Source organism: Haemaphysalis longicornis, unplaced genomic scaffold, assembly GCF_048455015.1.
Source record: "Haemaphysalis longicornis isolate Haplotype H1 unplaced genomic scaffold, Haemaphysalis longicornis Haplotype H1 scaffold_3, whole genome shotgun sequence".
In the NCBI taxonomy this organism is placed as follows: Eukaryota; Metazoa; Arthropoda; class Arachnida; order Ixodida; family Ixodidae; genus Haemaphysalis; species Haemaphysalis longicornis.
Genome location: NW_027526335.1, coordinates 84,966,510 through 84,990,297, shown reverse-complemented (window position 1 = coordinate 84,990,297; position 23,788 = coordinate 84,966,510). Strand labels below are relative to the sequence as shown.

Below are 23,788 nucleotides of genomic sequence, written 5' to 3'. Positions count from 1 at the left end.
AACTCTTGCCTCGCCACTGGCACAAGTCAGCAGAGCATTTTCGTAACAAATACGGCTGCTAACATAACGTCCCAGGTATAATTCCCACATGAACCAGAGTGCTTATTTTCTCTTTGGGTGCTTGGAGTTTTGGGCTATGGACATAAAAAACCTTTGGCAGGGTAGCCTAATAACCTCTGCTGCAAAACAATGACAAGCTATTCAACACAGCAAACCAACAGCCAACATAGTTTCATATGTAAAAGTACGGTATGATGTTTATTCCTTTTTCTTCGCAGTGAAAATATTTCGCTGACGCCCGAGATCTCCTCAGCCGAACATGTGCCATTTTTTTTTTTTTTACAATGCTCAAAGCAGCAGCTGCTATTCACAGTTCTGTCACGCAACACTTGCGAATGTTGCAATGCCGTTCAGAAGCTTGTGCGCATTCTTAGGGGGAAAAGTAAAAATAAACTTGCAATCATTGCACATGACTGTAACACAGTAAATATTCTTTGTGCAGCCAACAACACCCTTTTCCTGCAAAAAAGGTTTGAAGTCAATAAAACTCGGGGAAGGAGGAGTTTCTCTTAGGTTTCTGCAGTGCACACGAACTCCTTTGTGAATGAATAAAATGCATGTGCAGCTGCTAATGCCTTGTCACTGCCTCTGCAAGCCCACAGCAAAAAGCTGTGCTAAGATACAGTTTGAACAGCATCCCTGGTGGGCACGTACAGAAAAGCTTTGCCGTGTTGTGCTTTGAGCAGAAATAAGAATCTTGAGCACTATAAAGCTGAGCCAATGAACAACACTAAATGCTTAGCTTTCAGTAACTCTCTCAGGTTAAAACATGACAGCAGGGCTAAGAAAGCGAAAAAAAAATGTACAGCTAGTCTGCAACAGCTTGTACAGTCCGCCGATGGCGTTTCCTCAGTTCACACTGTGTTCAAAGCCCGGTTCCATGATGAACAGGCACAGAAAGTAGCCTTTGCTATGCAGCCGCATGGTACTTGACAAAGGCCACAGCAGCGAGTTCCTTGCAAAACTCTTCAAGGACGATGATGGCTTCCAGAACACCGGACTCCGTTCCCAGTGCGCTGTCGTCTCCACTGTCGTTGAGGAGTGCATTGCGGGTTAGCATGAGCTTCCGTTTCAAGTTCTCCATGCCATGGACGGCCACCTGAATCTCCTCCACGACCCTGACGAGGGAGCTGAACAGTGACCGGGCGCCCGGTGCCAGGGGCAGCAGCGGGTTCAGCAGGTACTCGTGCAGGTTGGGGTGGGCAAACAGAGCAAGGCGGGAGATGAGGGAGGTCACCAGGAGGTTCACGTCGTATGGCTGCCTGTGCATGTTTTCTATCCTCTCCAGCAGCATGGACAGAAAGGGGCCCTCGTAGAATCCGCGGTGGTGCGCACTGTCGGCCTCCGGCTGCGAGTCCGAGCTCTGGTCATCCTCAGCACCAGCCTGCTCTTCCCTGAGAGGCTCGCTGGGCCACTCCCACGTTTCGGTGACCGCCAGCATCTCCTGGTGCTGCCGGTGCGCGTCCGAGATGTAGGCGTCGTAGCCCGAGTCGGTCTCCTCGCACGACTTGATCTCGTCAGGCAGCAACATGAGGAAGCAGTTGAGGATGCGGTGAATCTGCGCGGGAGCGAACGTGCGGCTCACCGGAGACGAACCAGGAGAGACTTCGAAGTCGCTCATGTTCGCCTTGCCCGCTCGACCGTACGATCCCTCGTGATCGTCGTCGCTGAAGTCGAAGGCGTCCGCAGCGGCGTCACTCTGGTAACCACGTGTGGTGAGGTAGTTGAGCAACAGGACGTCCAGTATCTCCCTCGAGGGCCTTTGCAAGAGCTCCTCAAATGCTTGAAGAGTGGTCATCACGAGCTGCGAAGAAGCGTTGGGGTCGCGGCCGCGCTCAAGAAGCATGTCTTTCGGCGATGCGCCTTTCTGTTCGCCCAACAAAAAGGTCCCGAAAGTGGCAACCAGGTCTTTCGAACTAAGGTTTCGCAAACAAGTGGTGACTAGTGAAGTGATGAAAAGGAAGCTCTCTTCAGACTCTGCCCGAGTAAAGTCATCGTGAAGAGGACCGAGCAGGAAGTTTTCTAGAAAAGTCTTTCCGAGCTCGGCACCTATGAGGGCGTGTGAAAGTTCAACCAGCGTGTCTGTAAACCCGAGCCACTTGAAGAAGCAGAGAAGCTTTCGCTTCCCAGATGCCAGAACTTGGTGGTCTGACGAACTGCTTGGAGCGGCACCGTCGGCACTCCACGAACTCACTGCTTCGTCGATGTCCGCAGCTTTAAGCGTGTGGGGTATGGCACAGTAAAGTTTGACTAGGTGGTGGACCACACTCGCACACATGTTAGACTTGGTGATCACATAATGCGCCACATCGTCATTCAAATTGGACGTGCACAGTATAAGGCACTCTGCCGCAAGCGTAGAAACGTCAGAGTCCGCACTTTCTATTAGTGTTAGGCAGGCTCGCAGCAAAGGAAATGACATTGCAGACACGTCACCGCCGCTGCTGGCCTCTTTTCCGTTTCCAACTGCAACGCACCGGCCGTCTTCAAGCCCAGTTGGCAAGAAGCAGGTGAGGATACTCGGGTCGGCTCGGATTTTTTGGCAGATGACATTTAAGAACTCAGCCTGGAAAAAAGAAAGGACGAAGTAAGCAATGCAGTGAATTCATTTGTTGCAACATTACAGCAATGCATTCATCATCGAAAAGCAATTTCTTTAACACAATGGGCCTCCTCATCGAGCGCGATCTGGCGCTCAATTTTCCCATGTATTCCTATGGGACTTTCGGTCCGAACCTTGGACTGTCCGTGGATCATCCAGGACTGGCAAATCGAGGATGCCCAATGCGGAATATGCAAACCGTATTCCGTTTTTATCCCCCGAAAATATATTTCACGGTATGGGTATCTAGTTTTCAGGAGTACAATCTTGGGCGAGTTGGTATTCCACAGCCCGAGAACGGCTGCACATACAAAAACTGCAAACATATGGGGGATATACACAGCAAAATTGTGCACAAACCATGGAATACAAACTCACCCAAAATGCTACGTTTGCCAAGTTAGTTTTCAGATTAACAAACTCTGCCCTGGTTATTTGTCGCGACCCCTGCACCAGTTTCTATCATTGCTTTCCGCTGTGTGCATGCGCCTCTCTCAAATCCGCGATTTTGGTACATTAGTGGTTGACGGAGTGCGATATTTGGACGTAGTATTGTTTAATATTATTAAATTCGGGGTCTCGAGCGATCAACGGTGTTGGTTATTTCACGGAACAGGAATTAAGCACGCAATCTTGTTGTAGAAAGAAAAAAATGGGAGGGGAGCACGACCAGCATACCTCTTCGCGCTCCGTGGGCGCGGCCAACACCTCGCCGCAGAGGCCAATGAGTTTCTTGACAGCTGTGTAGATGCCCATCTGTGGAAGCAGCGCTTGCTTGCTGTTGGACAGCAGACGCGTGGTGAACACGAGCACGCACTTTTTGATCCCGGGGGGAGTGTCCGCCCTGGACAAGGCACTCATCTGCTCCAGCATCTTGTGCTGCAGGAAATGCTCCATGCAGGGCCCCATGTTCTCCGTTCCCAGCTCGGACTCTTCCTGTTCCAGTATCTTTGACATCTCCTCAAGGCGACCGGCCAGGCCCGTGAGCTCGATGGGCTTCTTGCTGTTCGAGTTGCGGTCCGTGTAAAATTTCATGATCGCCGTCCAATGCCAGAGGAACTCTTCGTGCAAAGGCAACGGCGGAGCCAGCGCGTCCACCGCATTAGAAAATGCGGTGGCCAGCCGTGAAAACATCTCGGAAGAGAGCGGCTACGTTAGCGAACGCTTAAAATAGCCACCTTCCAAACGGTACGCACAACTTGACACGACGTATTTACGTGTCGGTGTCAGACGTGGTCGCTTGCCTCCGCGGGCCATCGCTGCGCTAGATTAGGCACGTTACTTTTTCACAACATAAATGTAGCGGTGTTGAGTGCAGTCAAGTACGAAGCGTGTCACTTGCGGTTAATAAAACGTCCCTTAATATTATGCCCGTCAGCTGGAATCGTAGGCAGACATTCGAAGCCGCCATGTTGACCGGATGCTGGCAATAGCGCAGACAGAGCTTCCGGTAAAAAAGCGAGTTAAAATGTAAACTAATAATTTTTTTGTTTAGCACAATTTATAAAAATAATTTTTATTAATAATTATTTACAAAAATAATAGTTTTTTAAGGTTACTTTAGACACACATAGTTTTGCCTTTACTGCGGGGCAGCGCGTACTCATTAATGGCTATCGCCTTATCCATATTGTGTGTGCGCTGCGTATTGTGAGTGGCGAAGACGGTCCCGCTACTGGATTTCGCAAAAAAGCCAGGCTATCGCGATAAGAAGTGAGTATGAAGCCGTGTGTTTCTATTTTGACCCGGGGTAGAATGCAGGGCGGAAAGCCTGCGTAGCGCACCGTGACGATGAGGGCAAGGGAGGGCATTCTCCCAGGCTGCTTCTTTCCCCGTAGTGTATGTGTGCGTCCCCGCTCGGAAGGGACCTTGTCGACCCTTGGCTGGCAAACGACACAGCGGCATTTGTCAGCGTTAGTCTCGGAAGGACGGCCAACCGACGCGTAAACTACGCATCGTAAACATTTCTCGCAATCTCGTTTTTACGGTGTTTTGTCGCGAATTTCAACACTACTGCTCAGGAATGCGGCGGGAAGAGGGGGTGGGGCGGGAGCGGTCGGCGAGTGTGGTTACAATTGCCACGGTCTGTACCACCGGTCTCAACTGCAAAGCATCCAGTTTGGACTGTTTAAGCTGTGTGTGTGTTCAGCAAAGTGTGGCCGCTCTGACGTCCCGCCCTTCGGGCGCTGTAAGCAGTGCCTGTGAAAAACCGGCGGGTGCAACCATGCGTAAAGCCGAGTTTAACGCGCTGCCCGTCGCGCTTCTCCCAGTTCATGCTTAAACGTCTGCTGAGTTTGCTTCATAGTTTTGACCTCAAGCAGCCGCTATAAAAACTAATTTTCGCAGTACTGGGGACGTCTAACGAAGCGCTAAGCGGAACTTCGCGCCTCGCCGCGAGTTCCCGTCGGGGGCATGCGAAGGAAAAAAAAAAAAAAATACCGCTTTGCAGCAACAGGCGGTCTCTTCACGAGGTTCAAGGTCACGACGATTACTTCAAGTAACGCTGTTTGGGACAAATGGGCTCTTGCGCGTACCCGGAACAGGCGGCGGCGAAATGTTCGCCCTTTTTTTTTGCTGGTGGCTGGTTCCTTATCACGTTTGCTTTGACGTAATAATGCAGGAAAGTGTTGTCTTTGCACGCTTTGTGTAACTTTCGAGACCGCATGCTATATGGTAAATGAACGCATGTAGAAAAGTTGTGCAAACTCGGGTATTCAGCTTTTTACGCGCAGCAAAACCTTGTTGTAACAGTTCGCCAGAGCGGAGGTAAAGTTCGTTATAAGCGGTTTTTCGATATAATCGGTGGAGGCGAACGCAAGCGTATCGGGTTGTAACCGTGAATAATTAAGAATAAAGGGATTCCGTTGTCACGCTGGTTTACTTTTATCGCGTCAGCTCTTGCAAAATAGTTGGCTCCGTTTTTTTACGTAGACGTCGGGCGCATGCGCAGATTAAGCCGTGCCTGCGTGCAAATATGTCAACTCGCCTACGACGTTTACTTTCGCTGCATAAAAACGAGTGAATGGTCTGGTCGCACACGACAATCGGAAAGTCTGCCGACCGAGGTAGGCGAGCTTTCCTGATATGAGAAGGAAAATACACTCGACTTTCCCTTTCGGCGATTCCAGTTCTCGCACTCGTGTGACCTGCAGAAGCCCGAGGCGCTTTGGGCGTACTACGTGTTCGTCCACCCGAGCGCCGAGGAGTATCAGCGGGAAAATGTTTTAGGTGCGGCACATCCAGTCACGTTCTATTGCGTGCAGCAAGACAACGTCGCGTGCTGCAAGAATGGACTGCTGTGTATCAGCCGTGTTCGTACTTGGTAATTTGCGCTTGCATGCGTAATCCTTGCTTTAGGCGACTTAAGCGCGTGTAGAACGGATGTAGTTAAGTTCTCGGCGTAGCAGTACGGTAGGCCGACCTTCTGCTAAAATAAAGGAGCCGTCTATGCGGCTAGACTGGTGTCCTTATACGTTGCATTCGTGAACTCTGGAACGCCTGGATTCAAGAATTCCTACAACTCTTGCCAGGAAAGTAGTACTAGTGCGCTTATTTCTTTTCCTCGACACTGGCCTGTCATGCAAGTACAGAGTCGCTCATCGCTTGATCAAGGTACAATACACCAAACCTGACGCCACTTACACTGGTTGCTGTTTTGCGCAGTCGAATTTTACGAAGGTATGTACTTCGCAAAGCTCTTTTTACAACCGATTTCGCGGTGACACCAGCGCTGTGAGCTTTTCGTCCCCTAAATTGGTGGCTTCGCTGACGACGGTGCAAGCCACGTGATTGGTGATTGTTTATGGTAGTGCATTGTGAGTGCTGCTGCCGATTGCGCGTGACGGCGCCATCCGCGTGACCGGCACACGAACCGTTTTCGAGGGCCCGTGGCGGTGAACCCGGTTCCGTTTAAAAATAGGTGGCTTTCCTTTCACCCGGAAGGTCACTAACCCTCTGCTTGTTTGTTTGGGTGAGCCCGGGCCGACTGCGAAAAACACTCTGCGACTCTAGCGCCAGTCCTGAATGAAGCGTTTGCTGCTCGCTGCAAGGAAGCGTCTGCAAAGCGCGCACCACGCCGCCCTGTTCTTTCTTTCCCGTTAGCGATGGTTGGATGCACCATCATCATCAGCAGCAGCTCACTGCAGGACGTAGCCCTCTCCCAGTGACCTCCAACCGATCCTGTCCTGTGCTTCTCGAGTCCATTTTTTTGCCCCCGGAGTTCCTTATTTTGTCTCACCATCTAGTTATTGGCCTTCCCCTTTTTTCTAGTCCCGTCACTTGGTATCCACTCTGTTACCGTGGTGGTCCACTGTTAGCCATTCCGTCTCACTCCGTAGCCAGCCCATTTGATCGTCTTTATTTGAAGTAGGGTATCTTCTACTCGAGTTTGTTCCCTGATTTAGGAAGCTCGTTTCCTGTCACTCCTATCACCCTTCTTTCCATGGCCCGGTGAGCGACCTAGGCTTGCTTTCCAGTTTAGTGAGGCGCCAAGTTTCCGCTCCGTGTGTCATCACCGGCAGTAAAGTACTCGTTTTAACAGAAGCCCCTCCACACTGCTCGTGACCGCCGTGGATGCGAGGGAGAACTGGACTTTAGTTATAACGAGGTGGTCGGGACTCGGGACAGAGAACTGGCTTTCAACCATTTTTTTGGTGAAATCCCGAAGGTGGAGTAAGTTTCCGCAAGGAAGAATTAGATACCCGCGTGAAATCCATCCACCGATTTGACATTCACGTTGGGGACTTCCCCTAAAACTGGTCGAATAACTCAATTTCTCTCACTTGGAGCTGTTGATCGATTCGCTCTCGCTTAACATACGGCTAGACTACTGGCTGGCTCAGTTGGTAGAGCGGTTGCCCTGGATAGGCGATGGTCTCGGTTTCGAATCCTGGACCACGGCGAATTTTGCTTCAGCTTCGAAGTTTCTGAGGAAGCTGTATAGGTTCCTTTAAATGCAGCCGTCGGCTGCTTTTAAAGGAGCCATGAAGAGAAAACACAAGTTTGGTTCATTCGAAAGATTGCCTCGTTAGAACCATAACGACACCACTTATAACGCAAACTTCGCTCAAATAAGCTACATAATTAGGAAAAACGGGAATGGTCATGCGACCCACCAGCTCATTTCCCGCAACAGAACCTATGCCGTCACATGGGCTAAGCTCTGCGATTGGCGGAGGCCGGCAAAAGCAAACGCATGTTAGGCAGGGCTTACAGTTTGCTTAACGAGCTAAATGCCCGTGAAACATACTGCACATTCTTTTTATGACAAAGAACGGTGGAGTAAACGGTTGAAGTTCCGAACGAACACGCAAGCGTGTGCGACAATGCGTACGAAACAACCGCCTGGCCGAGCTCGACATCTCGCCGTCGCGCAGACGAATTTTCGGGTTCGAGGCGCTCTGACCTTGGAGGAAAAATGCCGTAAACACCGCGCATTGACGCTCGTATCTTTCTGGTCGAAGCAGAGAGCTCGCGCGAACGGCTTTCCATACACGACACCGGCCAACTGGCATAAGCGATACTGCTACTGAAGTTGAACTATTATTAACCGTAACCGTAAAATACGGCACATACGTACCAGTCTGTATTCGTCCGTGGCGACGGCGCTGACGAGGCAGCGGTGCCGACGGCAGGGCGTTCGTCTGTTGTGGCTATCGCGGAATGGTCGCTTTCCCGTCCACCGCGTATCCCACAACTCTTGCCGCTCGTGCACTTAGAAGCGTTGAGCGTTCAAGTGGTGTGAGGTTGTTAAATGCAAGCCCGAGCTCCTCGGCGAGAGTTTTGTTCTCCGGATCAGGCGATTCCATGACTAGGGCTGCGGGTGCACTAGGTTTTACTAGCATTTTTAAAATGGCCGCCGTCTCGGTCGACTCCCGCGTGTGGGTGCTATATGGAGTCGACATACTAAGTATCTGTTTCATGGACCGGCCCGTGTGACACCATTGCTCACGTCACCAAATGTGCAATTTTAGCGGGAGATTTAAAATTTTGGCTTAAATTGCCTTATTTCTCAGTGAATAAAGCATCATTTGCTTCCGGGAAAGCGCTTGGGGTACTATGAAACACCTAATCTTTCGAATAAAACAAACTTTTGTTTTCTCTTCATGGCTCCTTTAAAGTGGGTGTCGACTTTTCCCTCTCTTCGGACTTCGTTACAGCCGATAGTTCGTTATAAGCAATATTATGTTAAAAGCAGTGACTTGCTCTTCAGTAAGGACGGTGGAACACTTCGAATAAAGCGATTTCGTTAAAACGAAAATTTACCGTACACACTTGCCAATCCGGAATAAATGGAGACGCGTTGCGTGCCACTTCGCCGTAATAGCCGGCGAGCACCGGCCGCGGTGGCTCAGTGCGAGTGCGCTCCTGCCGCTTACTGAGCGCGAGGTCAGGGTAGGTACCCCGTCGCGGCGATCGTGTTTCTGATGGAGCGGAACACTAATACGGCCGTGCGCGCGATGCCCTTCGCGGAGCCCGCGGGACGGAAATTATTGCGCTAGCCTCCTCTATACACCACGCGCCCCCTTCCGCCTAATGGGCTGCTTCGGTGTTTTTAAACGCGTAATTTGAAATGTTCGATGACCTGCCGCCGTGTTGGGTGGTTAACCATGATTTAGCTCGCTGTTGATCGTGTTACGCGCGCGAGTTACGTGTACCCTACCCTGAGCTTCATTTATCGGCTGTCCGGGTGACGGCATTCCTTCGATGATGGAGACGTATGCCTCGCGCACTTGCAATAAACACCTTCATGAGGAAGATTTGTAAATAAAATTGCAAGCGCTACTCTGTCATGAGCTGTGGCGTCACGTGTACCCGCTTTGAGCCGCTAATTATTTCGCAAGGAGATCCCAGCGGAACTGTCGGATAACGGCCTCAGACGCTCTGCCATACAACACCGAGCCCCTTTAAACTGGGGATCACCTATTACACATGCATTGCTAGGCAGACTTTTTTTTTTGCGTCGTGTAAGCAGTTTGACGCCAAAATGTGAAGGTTTTAGCGCCTCCTATTAAATACCTACAGAGACCCCATGTATCCCTATGAGGCGCTATACATTAGTCAAATGCTTTTTTTTTTTTCTTAGAAGACATTTGTCGGTCGCGGGTTCGATTCCCGGCCGCGGCGGCCGCTTTTCTGATGGAGGCGAAAAGCAAAAACGCCCGTGTGTACGAGATATCGGCGCACGTTAAAGATCCCCAGGTGGTCAAAATTAATCCGGAGCCCTCCACTACGGCGCGCCTCATCGCCTGCGTTGCGTCGGCGCGTTAAACCCTACAATCAATTAGAAGACATTTGTCCAGGGGAATATAGGAGGTCTATTATGAAAATATGAAGGCCCTAGGGCCGTGCATGATGTATTTTGACATAATCGCATGCATCCCAAATCAACTTCTACGTCGAGCGCTTTCAACGTCAGCTTCACTGCTATAGGCGGATGCAAATCTGGGAAGTGTTCTATATGAACATATGGAACACATATCAGTATTCCATTGAACATTTGGAGATTCTAGGTTTTTTTTTTATCTGTGACAGGTCAAGCGTTACGCACGGACAGACTGGTTTCTTCGTCGAGTACACTTCACAGTGCTTAATCATTTAAAAGGGATTTCGTTATAATGAGGGACCACCTCGTTCCGACTTCTGCTCTTGAAAGAGCGGAGCCTTCTCCTGTCTACGGTGCCTCGCAGTAGCCCACGCATCGCCTTCCGCAGATTCGTTTTGATCTTGCCTGCATCCGTAGTACGCATAGATTATTCATTCAGTCCAAGTTGGTTCGTTTGGGTGCAGTGTAAAGGGCATTTCGTCACGTTTTGATGCATGAGCTTGTGAAAAGATTGCCCAGAGCTTAGCAGAGCTGCCGCAGACTTGCGTTCAGCGACCGATTGAAGCAGGCGGACAACTTTCCTGCAGCACTAAAATCGGCCAGTCGCGGCAGCCGTATATGTCTGGCCTACAATCGGGCAAGGAAGAAAGAGTGAGTGGGGAGATGTCATCACTATGGCCTTCTCGAGTGTGCCAACGCGCACTCACTTCCGTGTCCCCGGCGGCCATTTTGTTTACGCTCGAGTGGCATTTCGGGCGCACTGGCCGAAGGTGAAGGTATTCAATTTACTACTCCTCTACTTCCCTTCCCCCGCACTGGACCCGCCCCGGTGGCGCAGTGGTTCGATTCGAGCGCGAGGTCGCGGGTTCGATTCCCGGCCGCTTTTCTGATGGAGGCGAAAAGCGAAAACGCCCGTGTGCGAGATTTCGGCGCACGTTAGAGATCCCCAGGTGGTCAAAATTAATCCGGAGCCCGCCACTATGGCGCGCCTCATCGCCTGCGTTGCGTCGGCGCGTTAAACCCTACAATCAATCAATCAATTAATCAATTCGCCCGCTCTGGGTTGTATGCAGGTGAGCTCTCTGCCGAGCTCAAAAGTATCCCCAGTGCACTTCCTTTACCGCAAACCATATTCCCTTTCGGTCCAGTCCAACCTGGCCACGCTTATAGATGCGTCCAGCGTTGATATCTGTACCGAACTTGGACATCATGGCGTCTTGATTGCAAGAATGGCTAGAAATTATCTCTGTATGACAAACCAGCATGGTACGAGAACGTCCGCGTCAACGCCGAGGCATTTCCGGGCGGCTTGGTGCCAAGTTCGTCGGCACTGCGACACATTCTTTTTTTCAGTATGCGCGTGAAACCGTTGGGAGCGCGGTGAATACCAATTGGGTTTGCATCCTACCGCGAAGAATATCTGAGCACTTCTTCATAGTTGTCTCAACCTTCTAGGGTAGTAACTGCTAAAAAGTAGAAGTAGCTGCTGCAGCTTTACGAGGTCTCGGCGGGCTTCTGCCCGATGGCGTATGTAATGAGAGCGCCGAACGCTTTCTTCGGGAACTTGCAAATCATCGTTTCCGCAATACTAGGGCCAACAGCCAGTACGGTAGCCGACCGATTTTTCGGACCTGGAGGGGAACGAAACATAGTCGAATAAAAGAGCAGTCCGAAAAATCAGCGAGTCGCAAAAACGACCTTTATTTCTTTTAAATAGGACTGAACACCATCCCTGTGATGGTGCACAGTGTACAGGCGATGGGGTGAACCCACTGATCTCCACTAGAGTAGAACCCCGTGAAGCACAATCCCCACGATGACTACAGATCAATAAAAGAACGTGCACGACGCGCGACACAGGACAAACCTGATGATGATGTTGCTTGTCAGTCAGTCGCCCGCTGCCTCAAAAAAGTGGTCGAGAAACGACTGACCGCGTATGACCCGCTTCCGGCTTTTGAGGTTGCTTCCTCCGCAGACTAATGCATAATTATGGCCTCCAAGATTAAAGTTTGTTACCCCAACGAGAGTCAAGCCAATCCCCCATCCAGTCTGAAGCTGTACAGGTGGCTTAGGATTCAAAAATGGCTTCGTCCTGGAGTCGCACCGTGGCTCGGTCGCTAAAAATTTTGTCCGGAAAATCGGAACTTTTGGCTTTTTGTCCCAAATATCCGTTGTTCATATACATTTCTCTTATGGGACAGCTGGCAATTCTTCGGGAAAGTCCGGAATATCTGCAGCAAGCCGAATTTTCGGAATCATAAAAAACGGCCGGCTACTGTAGTCGCAGGCAGCATTTTGTCGAATGTCCGCAATTATGCATCTGGCCGTTCTCGCTGTGGTTCTGTGTCGTCAAAGTTCCTGCACGCATGCAGGGTTTTGTTTATGTTTTTTCCCGATGCGGAGGCAGCCGTAATTTAATGAGGACGAAGCGCGAAAAGCACCTGTCTGGTATACTTGTGGTCATGTACGGCGCCCCGGATGGTAGTAGTGTTTCGTAGCTTTCCAGTGCGTCTTGCCCGGTGACTGCAGGTGCCAAGGCCCCGACTGTAATAAACGAGGTTACGAAGATTCAGCGGAGAATTATGGGAGCAACTAACGGACAAAATTGAAGACAACGAGATGCGTGGGGTGTCTTCGCGACCTGCCTATCAAAGTGACGATGATGCAGACAGGAGGAAGTTGTGCCTCGACACTTGCGATTTATCTACGAGTTGTATATTATTACCGCCATAAAACGCGGAGGCCTGCGGGCACGAATGTCTGATGGGAGCTCGGTGGTGTTCAGCTAACGTAATAGGGGGATTGAGTACAGAGGAAAGCTTCGTAAAGGTCCAGCATACCGTATAAAACGTATTGTTGGTTTGGTTTTCTAATGTATCACAAATTATTCGGGTGCCTATTCTACCACCATACGTACTTTGTGGCAGCGCTTTAGAATGAGTTTGTCGAGACGGACAGCGCCGCATCCGCGGTTTTTAGGTGTCCATTCGCTGTACTCTCTTTTCCGGTGTTGGCTTCACGGCTCGTTCAAGTCGCCCTTCGGCTGCGGGAATTAGTCCCGCAGTAAACGTTGATTTGCCGTCACTGCTGGTGTCACTGATGATGATGTCGTTGTCGCATGCGAAAATGTCCTGGATGCGGAAGGTCGATGCAGTTAAAAGGTCCTCGCAAATACGTCCCTCTCAGATAAGCATCTCCTCACTGCGGAAGGATGGTTGGTACTCGTTTCTATTTCTGGCCGCAGGTTCGGGACTCGTGTTGCGCGACTCGCGCACTCGAACGGCGTGGGAGATACATAGGTGGATGCGAATAAATAAGAGAAAAAAAAAGTGCGTGAGCGTTGCGCCAATTACGGAGTACACGACGGATTGCACTGTATACGTGCCGCCTTGTCAGCGTGTTGCTTACAAACTTCCGTAAATATGAATCCCGGAGGACGTATAGGACTGTAAAAATCAGCTTCGGCAAACGCCAGAGTTCGTCGTTACAATGAAGTTTCGGTGTAAAGCTAGACCGTTGGAAAGTTCGTTGCGTCATATGCGTTTTTTCGGGTACGTCTCTTAGCACTTACACCGCGAAAGCAAACAGTATTCACCGAGCGGACGTGCGAATAAAACGCGTAAAGGTGGCTTTCAGTAGGGCACTGGAGCCAGGAGGTTTTTTGGCGAACGTACAATCCTTATCGGAATGCAGGGCGCCTACCCTATAAATGTTCCGCAGAAGTATTGCGTTCTTAATCTGGTCGCAGCCGCTTATGCACTGTATTGCGGTGCGGCGTTATATCGACTTCTGTGGGCGTTACATGAAAACACGAACGGGGGCGCGGGTGATCGTTGCCCGCAGCTAGAAATCGACCCTGCAGCTTCTTGTTTGTTCTTCCGTGGCCGCTGGGATCTTTTTATTCCTTCCTTGGCGTGCCGTACTGGCCGATATTACTCCGGTATTTCCCACGGGGCGGCGAGTTGGGCCCACGTGTCCTTGGTCGACCGCACTCGGCCGGCAGGGAGATCCCCTTGCGGCGCTGTAGCTGTACGCCGTTTTCGTTTCCTTCTCCGAGCACGTCCGCAGGCGCAATTTGGGCTAATGACGGATGCTCGTTGCTTACCGGTATTGGTGATCGGAGTAACCCAATTTCGGTCGGCTGGAGTGGTGCAATTGCGCTGTCTCACTTGGTTCTTCTGGGCGGTGGCGGTTGACATCGGAGTGGAATTAGTTCTTCATTGGAGTGAGAGAAAAAAAAATGTTCGGGGCGATTTGAGGGACTTTGAATTTGCACAGCCTATGAGGTGGATGTCAAATTTTCCTTCGAAGAAACTTGCTCGATTTCCCGTAAATCTGGTTAACAGCCAATCAGGATTTTTTATAATGGTGTACGAGGCTTACACTTCCTCATGAGGCTTCGTGTGCGTGGGAAAAAGGGAAGTGGGAGGGGAGGGAGGGGGGGGCATGTTGGGAGAAGTCTTCGATTAGTCCGCTGAACGTGACATCTTGACAGTGCCGTACTGGGTACTTCACTGTTCAGATTGGTATGCTCCAAAAGTTGACCGTATACATTTGCGGGAAACTGCTTTTATATAATTTTAAGGCCAAAGTCTCAGATATGTTTCGTGGAACGGGTGAGGTGCAGAAAATCGTTGTGAGGTGCAAGAATCGCAGAGAAAATCAGAGCTCTCATGTCGCGGGTTCGATTCCCGGCCGCGGCGGCCGCTTTTCTGATGGAGGCGAAAAGCAAAAACGCCCGTGTGTGCGAGATTTCGGCGCACGTTAAAGATCCCCAGGTGGTCGAAATTAATCAGGAGCCCTCCACTACGGCGCGCCTCATCGCCTGCGTTGCGTCGGCGCGTTAAACCCTTCAATCAATCAATCAATCAATCGAAAATCAGAGCTCTCGCTGGGAGAGGGAAACAGCAGCGCAGAAGGAGGGATTAGGCCGCAGCCGAACTTGCGGTCACAGTTGGCACAGGACCGGGGTAATTGGATCATAATGGGAGAGGCCTTTGTCCTGCAGTGGGCGTAGGCGGGCTGGTGATGAACTTGCAGTTGCGCCGCCTTGAGAGAACATTTCAACAGCATATCAGCAAATTTGAAGAGTAGATCAACAGAAGGTCCAACTGGGCTTTCTCCTTCACATTCTTGGCAGGTTCTATTTCCTGTCACTGCGAATCCTCTTGACGCCGGAAGTGGCTTCACGGGCAATATATGCGTGTTTTTTTTTTTTTTTTTTTTTTTTTTTGGGGGGGGGGGGGTAGTAATTCGAAGGTCGCCCCCAGTCTTTCTAATGCAGGAATTTCTGCAAATTTACGGCTAGAATATAGGCGGCACGTTCGAAACTTTATCTAGCCGCGCTGTGATCTCGGAGTGTACGCGGATCGTAACACATCCTTCTGTGTCCCTAAGCGCCTTATTGAAAGTGAAGAATAAGGCAATGAAACAATTCGGGGCAATAGCTGTGACGGAACTCCGGTATAGTAAAATCCGAAAAAGGAGGGGGGGGGGGGGGGGTTGGTTGGTTTATAGCGAAGAAATAGCACCGTGGCATCCACGTCTCGCTTAGGGGACGCAGTCACATTTTCTATCCGTCCTTTCTCCGTTTCCTGCTATCGCCGCTGGGTATTAAAGGACCCCATTCGCGCCGAACCGTTAGATAGAGAGGGGGGGGGGGGGGGTATACGTGTCAGGGAAAGCGCATGGGCGTCGCGCGTCCATAAGGAACGCCGCCCACCCATTCCGGCAAATTTGAAGCCCGTCGTTTTCGGCGAGATCGTGCCGCATTCTTCGGCGTGTTTCCGCGCCGGCTATATACGGACACGCATCGTATAGGGGCGTTGGCGCGGCGGGCTGTGGCAGCGAAGGACGCTCATTTGTCGCCGCCGTCGTCGTGCACAGGCTCGGGATCAAGCGAGCGCTGTCTTGACGAGATTGCTCGCCCGACCGGGAGCGGAAAGTTCCCCCCCGCTGTAGTGGCGTCTTTTTGATCGGTGTTGCGCGCCTTGCTGCTGCTTCTTGTTCCTCTTATCATTCAGTGGTGATCATCCTTGTGTCGTACACGCGAAGGGGGTCCGACTTACGGAGTTGCTTGCTGCAGCCAATGCAGTGCCCCCGCCCCGGGCGGTGGGAAGCCGTGCTGCCTCTTAATCCAATTACTTGATCCCGGGACCGGTTGGCATGTAGCTGCTGCTGCTTCTGTCTCGTGGAGAAAAGAAGCGCGTTGGTGTTCCTCCTTCTCTCCCCCCCCCCCCCCCCCCCACCCTTGTTTCTCGTTTTCTGCTCTGCGTGTCGCCTTCCCGTTGCTCAAATGAAGCCGTTGAACGCCACTCAGGTGCAGAGGCCTAATCGCTGAGTAAGCGTCAGGGAGGGGGGATGGCACGTTTCACCCGTACAGATAGAGGGGAGAAACAGGGACTTCGTTTTCCGGTAGAAAGGAAATAAACATCCTTCGGGTCGCAGAATGTGGATGTGTACAGTTGATTATTCAAAACGCGAAATGTCCACACGCACTCAAGCGGGCCAAGGGGAGGTGGGGGGGGGGGGGGGTTGAACGGAGGTGTACGGTTATTCAATTTTAACGGGAAAGAATCGAAGAGTTCGGAGGCGGTTCTCAGCAGGTTTGTCGTTGTCTAGGCTAAAAAACCTCTCTCTCTCTCTCTCTCTCTCTCTCTCTCTCTCTCTCTCTCTCTCTCTCTCTCTCTCTCTCTCTCTCTCTCTCTCTCTCTCTCTCTCTCTCTCTCTCTCTCTCTCGAAGAGGTTGCTTCAGATACCCGCTTAGTGTTTCTCAATTCAGCTCAGTTTTCGGGACTAACCGTATGCAGTCAGTAAACTTACAGGTCTTCACTACATCGGGTCAAGTATCATTTGTAATGTAATTCGTTCGATTCTACGTTTGAATGGTCGGCGCAAGTCCGATGACGGCGTAGCCGGCAGGCCTCGTTCAGCCATCTTTGCCATAATGATGGCCACGCGGTCCAGCGTGGGGTAGCCCTGTCGCCTTTGAAGAGAGGGGTCTACGTAGACGTCACGAACTGCAGACGGGGATCGTCACAGTGCGCCGAGCGAATAACGGGCGCTGGAACAAATCGCTGACCTGGCGAAAAGCGAAGGGGGCGACGACGAGCTAAAACAGCGCCGGGGCCGTTATTATCCACGAAGCGTGCTCGGCCAGTCCCTCATCGTTCCTCTACAGGGAGGGGGGGGGGAAGGGGGGGGAAGGGGGGGGGGGGGCACTTGACGCACGCTGCTTGTGACATCGATGCAGCGCTGGGGATCCGCCGCGGTGAATCGAATGGGCTGGTTTTGCTGTTCGATCCGTTGTTCGGCTTCGAGTGCGCGGTAGCTGCTGCTGGGCCTGCAGGAGCTATCGATCATCCGTATTTGGGTCGGGTGGAAGGTTGTCCCTTGAAATGCGACCCGCCACGGTTTTCTGCCGGCCGATTTGCAGAAAAGGGCCGCTTTTATTTCACGGCTAATGTGTGTGTCACTTGGTTCTTTTTCTTTTTTTTTCCAAATTTGGTATATTCTCTTCGATTTTGAGGCGACCCTGTGTGTCACAACTGTTGTGTTTGACCAGGGTTTGATTCTCGGTGTAGCGTCGTCTTTGTGGGAACAGTTTTGTTCTGGGCGACGTACAGGAGCTTCCACTGGCGTCTCGTCGAAGGCTTTAGGCGGACTAGCCGATGTGGGAAAATTTGCGCATCGTGTTTAGTGCCGTACAGGACAGCAGCGAGAACGCTACAAAGTTAAGCGTTACTTTGGCGATGGGAGCTTTAGTCGCTCGCTGCGCATGATATGCCAGGTTTGTATCTTCTGAACAGTTAACACCTTCGTCACTGACCCACGTCATGGTGATGGAACTGCTGAATGGGGCACTCGGTAAAAAGCCTTTGCAACGGTCGCCATCACATGGTCGGTATTTTTATTCAAGTAACAACAACACACACACACACACACAAAAAAAACTCCTATTGATTCCTCTGTCATAGGAATCGGAAAAACACGAAAGTGAAATGTGCGGCGAAATCTGCAGCTGAGCATGATTTGCGGGTCGGTGGCTGTTTTGTGGGTGTGCTTGGCGAGCGACGGCCTGCTGGCGGGTCACTTCGGCAAAGGTGTACTGGCGTCATTTCCGTGTGAAATCTTGGTGTATCCCGGCATAAAACACTTTCGTGTTAAAATATAAATCTCGAAAACGAACAACCCTAAGTATACGTACTCTTAGTTCCAAAGGTTACTTCTCCGCAAGAAGACGCAATGTGCAGGGGTGCACCCTTTACAGGGCACTTGCTTCGTTGTACTGGCGTCATTTCCGTGCTGGATATGACGTCACTCAAATGTTTGTGTATCCCGGAATAAAATACTTTCGTGTTAAAAAAGGTGCAGGTTGGATGATGTTGGGAGGGCAGATAATTGCGCGCGGCATACTATTCATGCATACCGTGGGGTACCCGTAGGTGAAATTGCCATTGGCAAAGCGTACGTTTTCCCGCTTTCCTATCAACTGTTGGTTTGAGATCCTTGTCGATCTCTTGGCATCCAGCGTGATTATCCCATTGTGTCTTCCTCAAGGGCCTGCTCACTTCTTTTCACTTTCGGTTGTTTCTTTCATATTCAGCCGGTTATGAGGAAAGAACGCCTGCAGGAAGCGATGGAGAAAAAAAAGAAAAGCGCTGGTTCAGTGGTTTTTGAAAAGAAGGAACTTCCCTGCAAAGCTATTTCGTAGAGGGCATACGTACGTTTTGCGAAGATGAAGTTAAAAGGCAGGCGCTGCACCGCAGTTTGTCCAGCTTGCTGTTTACCTCTTTGTTCGGTGTGTATATATAAAAAAAATGTGCCTGCTCAGCCGCAATGAATCAAGCCCCGTAATGTCCATTCCAGACACGTATCGCGTTGTCTAGTACGTGCACACACACGCGGCGTTCTTTTTTCGCGCTGCTGCGACCCAGCTGGCTCATCATCTTCTGGGCGCCTTTTCCCGTCCGTCAGAGCGCCGTCTCGTCGTTGGGACCGCGGTCACGTGCGCCGCGTTTGGCTCTTCTTGCATGGAAGGCCGGCCATCATCAAGCGCGCCCCCACAGTCGTCCTGGGATGTGTCAAGGTCGCTGGCAGTGTCGAGGGCGGCAGCTTGTTAGGCCGCCGGATTCTTCGCTTCCCGACGAACCGCATTCATTCAGTCGGCACTCGCGTTCTTGTGTGGTTGAATCGGTGTTTTTTCCTCCCAGCCTAGCAAACTGGATGCCGCCTTTGCCTTTGTGTGAAGCCTCTTATGAGCTGCCGCGCCCGGCGTCCGACCTGGGTCCGCGAGGTTGGGAATCGGATGCCCTGCCGACTATGCCACGCCGGTTGGTTGTTCTCTGCGAGCAAAGCGTTGGGCGTGATGTCTGCGCAACGACGTTTGAGTGACTATAGTGTCAAATATGGAAATGGAATCAGCATCGTCATCTGAAATGCCTCGAGAAGAACTTTGTTGCGCCAGACCCACGGCCACTCGAGCGGCATATCCACGCGAGAGATTGACCAAAAGGGGCAAACGATGTCCGTAAGGACATCATGCTGTTGGACCTATCTATGCCCGCGTGTGGCACATGCCCGCGCTGTAACGACGTCCTAACTGTACAGCATGTAAATTAGCAATCGCTGGAACAGCGGCCTATCAATGTGTTACTTGGTGCAAGAAAATGGGAAAATTCATTTCGCACGATGCTGGCGCAGCCAAACGGTCTCTTTTTTTTTCGTGTTCGCATCTCGATTCACTCCACGAGCTGGCGTGGTGCAGAGACAAAGCGGGGTTCATTTGCAACGCAGCTCTCGATGGTGTCTTGAATCGGGCAGAAATGACGGTAGTTGGTGGGCCAGAAATGTGAGATTTGGCTATAGACAGCCGTGTATTCTTGACTGTTTATTTGCTGCGGACATCATTGCGGAGTGATTTGATTGTAGCAGATCCTCCGGCGTTGCAGCTTCCACTTGGAGCACAGCGTTTCGCACCCACTTTCCATGCGCCTAGGGAAACGGGTACCGGAGCCTTTTCAGTGGTCGTCGTGTGCAGCCGATATTAAGGGTACGCGCGTACAGCCGACTTAAAGGTGACTATTTCACGTATCGACGCGATGGAAGCGGAAAGTGTTTCCTATACGAGCTTGTTTTGGGTAGAAATTAGCCAAGGACGCCAAACGAATGACGCAGATTAATCGTTTTTTTCATTTCTACCACGCGCGCGGAAACTCCCAAACGTCAGTGTGAAGGCAAACAAACGCAGCACGATCCACTTGCTTTCTATCGCATCGTTCAACCGTGCATCGTACCAGGGCCTCTGGGGCCGAGTTTGCACATGTCAGGTGTGTTCACCTGGTGGCGGCATATTGGTGATGCAACACTGCCAGCAAGTGGCGTTCGTTGCTTGTTTAGCCAAAGGGGGCGAGACTTTTTTTCTTTTCCCAATCTGGAAGTGGTCGGTGTGATACACACATCCCGCGGTTCGTTTACTCTGCGAGTAGGGTTTACGTAAGGCTCTGTTCGGAGGGAGGTTGGGTGGCCGCGGCAGGCGAGTGCATGTAGGGGCGAGCGTGTACGCGTGGTCGGTCTTGGCCGGAGCAGACGTGGCGGCGGTGGTTCGAGCATCGACCCTCGTGCGTGTGCGCCGGCGGCAGCCGAGTGGAGTGGGCTATCCAGTCGAGTGTGCTGTTCTCGAGGGCGCCCTCCACCACGGGGCTGTAGCTGCGTGCGCGTCTTTGCCGCACAGGCCAGAGGATGGGGAGGGACGCACTGCGTGGGAAGGGGCCCGCCTGTCGGCCGGAGGGTTTTGCCTCCGGGGACGGGGAAGGATGAACCGCTCTTGCGCCTCTCCCTTCTCGTGGCGGGCTCCGTTCGCCTAGCGAAAGCGAAGAGGCTACCCTGAGTCAGCCGTTCAATTACTGCGATTGTTGTGGGCGCTCACGTTTATTTTTTTTGCTATTCGACTGCCCGGAGTTTCGTTATGGCCACGGCGTGCCCTAACGAAACTCGCGGTCTCGTACACACGCTTTCCATAGAGAAGGTGGGTTCGATTGCCATCCGCGGCGATGTTATTTCTGTTAAATGTAATGGTGGTGATGATGATTATAAATTGTGACGAATGTGACGTTTTGGTGCTGTTTAACACTAAATAAATCGTCCATTTACGCGCCCAGAGACAGCTGATAAGCGGTGGTATCTGCGCACGCGTACGAAACGTGCAATGTGTACACTGATAAAAGCATGCGCCCAACTCATGAAATTACAGAAAAAAAATGTCATCATGTGGACGACTGATAATATTGTCGCGAAGTGGAGGTCCGCTGATGTTTTCTGGTTGTTTTGAGTCGCGATGCCCACAGCCAGGGCTCTTGCTTCCAAGGGTTGTGCGAAAGCGGTTCGGACGCGGCGATGCCTTGGGCCCCCTTTTTTTTCTAAGAAGCGCATGCGTAGTTTGTTTCTGCGCGCTGACCGACCGAGAGAGAAGCCGAGAGTCGCGGCTGTTGGGGGAAGCGAACCTTCGTCTCGGCTTCTGTTACCGCGGCCGCGGCGTTCCATGCCCCCCCGTGGCGTGTGCGCTGGTCGCGTTCGGGCTCCGTGTCTTCAGTGTTCTTCCGACGACCTTCCCTTTTCCCCTGTTTACTTTAGTGCGTTTTGTCTAACTACTTGCTCTACGCCCGTAATTCTCCAAGCGCGCGTTTTCGAGTCGAAACCTTGTGTCTGTGTTTTTGGTCCTTTTCACTTTGGCGGGGACATGTCTGATTGGAGCTAAGAAGCGTCTTCTGATTGGCTGCGGGTGTGCCTTAGCCTTGTTCCCTAGCGTCCGCACACGCTAGGATGCGCTTTTTCCCCCAATGCGTCCCCCCAAAGCAAATATAACGCGGCGTCTCCGGCTATTGAGGGCGAGCGGAGAGCGGCGTGCGGCCTGCACCAGGACTCTCTTCAAAAACTCTGCCGCCCGTCGTCGTGCCCTCCCGCCGGGAGCCCTTCGCCCGCCAGCTATGTCCCGCTAAGTACTCTGAATCTTTTGACTGTCTTTTTCATCTATGTAATAAGTGTAATTGTTTCAAGTTTGTATGTGCTAAATGTCACCAATGTCATCAGTAAAGTAAACAAGTTAACCTTTAAAACTTCTTCGACGCCTCGACTTTTTTCCTCCGAACGGCGTGCTTCCGTAGCGGCAGTATGTAACCAAAATACTACGTTACAATATACTCACTACGGACGAACGTTAGAACGACAATGATACATAGACAACGCAACGCAGGTGAGAACACAACTCACGTGACCCGCTGAAGTCACTTGCGGGCAGCGCTCGCTTCTCCCAGCCGGCGCGAAGCGATGTTGCGTCGCATGGCCTCGAGGGCTGGCTCACGTAACCGGCGTGGAAAGGCTATAAAAACGGCGCGAGAGGCGTATACTATATCATTGTTTACATTAGTGTGGCGGAATGGTTCGGCGAAGGAAAATGCCTTAGGAAGCAACCGCTTTGCCACGTTATCGCCTGCGCAGTCTTTTCACGTGGCTTCGCGGAATTGTGAGGTAATTTTTTGCACCTTCCTGTTCTATTTAATGCAAATCCTACTATTAAGGCTGAATTATTACTCCGCACGTCGAAATCTGCGTACTTGAAGCCACGAAGTTTTTTTTCAAGATCAGCAGTGGGGTTGTCCCGTGGGATTTACTGTTACCAAGTTGGAACCCGTGTGATCCGGGTTCGGTCGTTCACGTGGGTTTTATTTTGAAGTTTGTGCAAATTTCCCGAACGCGCGCTCAGAAAATCAGGTGGGTTGCGCACTACCCAATTGTTTTTATGCCTAAAATCACCATGTTTGGCGCTGAAAAGATCGATGACGATGAGGCTTTCATCCTGCGAAGGAAGCGTTGGAAGTTAGACGACCAGGAGTAGGGTTGACGCTGAGCAGGAGCATACCGTCACTGTCGTGGAAAGGCCAATCAAAACATTTCAATTGTGAAGCAGTTAGTTGTGCGCAAGCGGAAATCTGTCGTTTCCGTCAGCAAAAAAAAAAAAAAGAAAATCTTCCACAACACGCCCATGTCCACTTAAAAAGATTGGCAAGTCAAGATAAAGCTAGCCACCAGAAGTTGTGGCTCCTCGGAAGCGGTTCACTGCCGGTTCACCATCGGCTCACGAAGATTAGGTGCGGCCTGAAGGGTAGAGAAGTCTTGTCAACATCGATGATGTTAACTACGCGCTTAGTCTCGAAGATGGTTACGGGAGGCTTGGCCTTGTTTAGTGTGTTAGGTATGCCTACCGCCACTGCCACTAATGATGGGCCCATTGAATTGTGGTTCTGCAAAGAAATGGTCAGCTTCCCAGGACCATCTTTCGATCAGTGTGCACTTTTCTTTTTCTTGCAAGAGAAAAAGAGAAACATTCGTGTTTGTTGGCCGCTCGCCGGTTGTTATTCAGGCGCATTCCTTCCTTCAATTAGGAGACACGACGTCTTCTTCAGCTAAGTGCATTGTTTGGAAGCTCCGTGGTTTTCTTTGCTGCACTTGGGACAAAACCGGGCGCATTTACTAAATGGAGCAGCGCGCGTCTCGTCTCCCGCAGTTCTGGTTCTCGTATCTCGCTGCTCAGAAGCAAAGCCTCTTTGCCTTCGAGATGGGCGGGTTGGGGGGAAGGGTCACTTTGGTATTCAGGGCCGCGCTTTCGTCGTCCTTTTCACCCAGTGCGTCGTATACCTACGCGCCGTGCGCGTGTACGTGGTCGTGGCGGCGACCTTCTTTTTTTGTATGTTTCGGCACTTCAATCGTCCACCGCTACTCTCGTTCGGACCACAAAACGAGTG

At 51.4% G+C, this 23,788-nt stretch overlaps 2 protein-coding genes across 3 annotated transcripts in view; one reads left to right on the top strand and one right to left on the bottom strand.

The window, feature by feature from the left end:
* Positions 1 to 230: 230 nt before the first annotated feature.
* Positions 231 to 4,103, bottom strand: LOC144174758 (FHF complex subunit HOOK interacting protein 2A-like). The gene is made up of 2 exons (XM_077703603.1): positions 3,341 to 4,103; positions 231 to 2,626 (listed from the first exon to the last, which is right to left on the bottom strand). The coding sequence occupies exons 1-2, from the start codon at positions 3,794 to 3,796 to the stop codon at positions 971 to 973; spliced, it is 2,112 nt and encodes a 703-aa protein (XP_077559729.1). The 5' UTR covers positions 3,797 to 4,103; the 3' UTR covers positions 231 to 970.
* Positions 4,104 to 4,238: 135 nt separating this feature from the next.
* Positions 4,239 to 23,788, top strand: part of Synd (protein kinase C and casein kinase substrate in neurons protein Synd) — a 110,568-nt gene continuing 91,018 nt past the window's right edge. Inside the window, exon 1 of one of the 2 annotated variants that reach the window (XM_077703606.1) lies at positions 4,239 to 4,375. The gene's annotated coding sequence lies outside the window, so the exon portion shown is untranslated. The remainder of the gene's footprint in view (positions 4,376 to 23,788) is intronic. The other variant, XM_077703611.1, reaches the window with a different exon arrangement.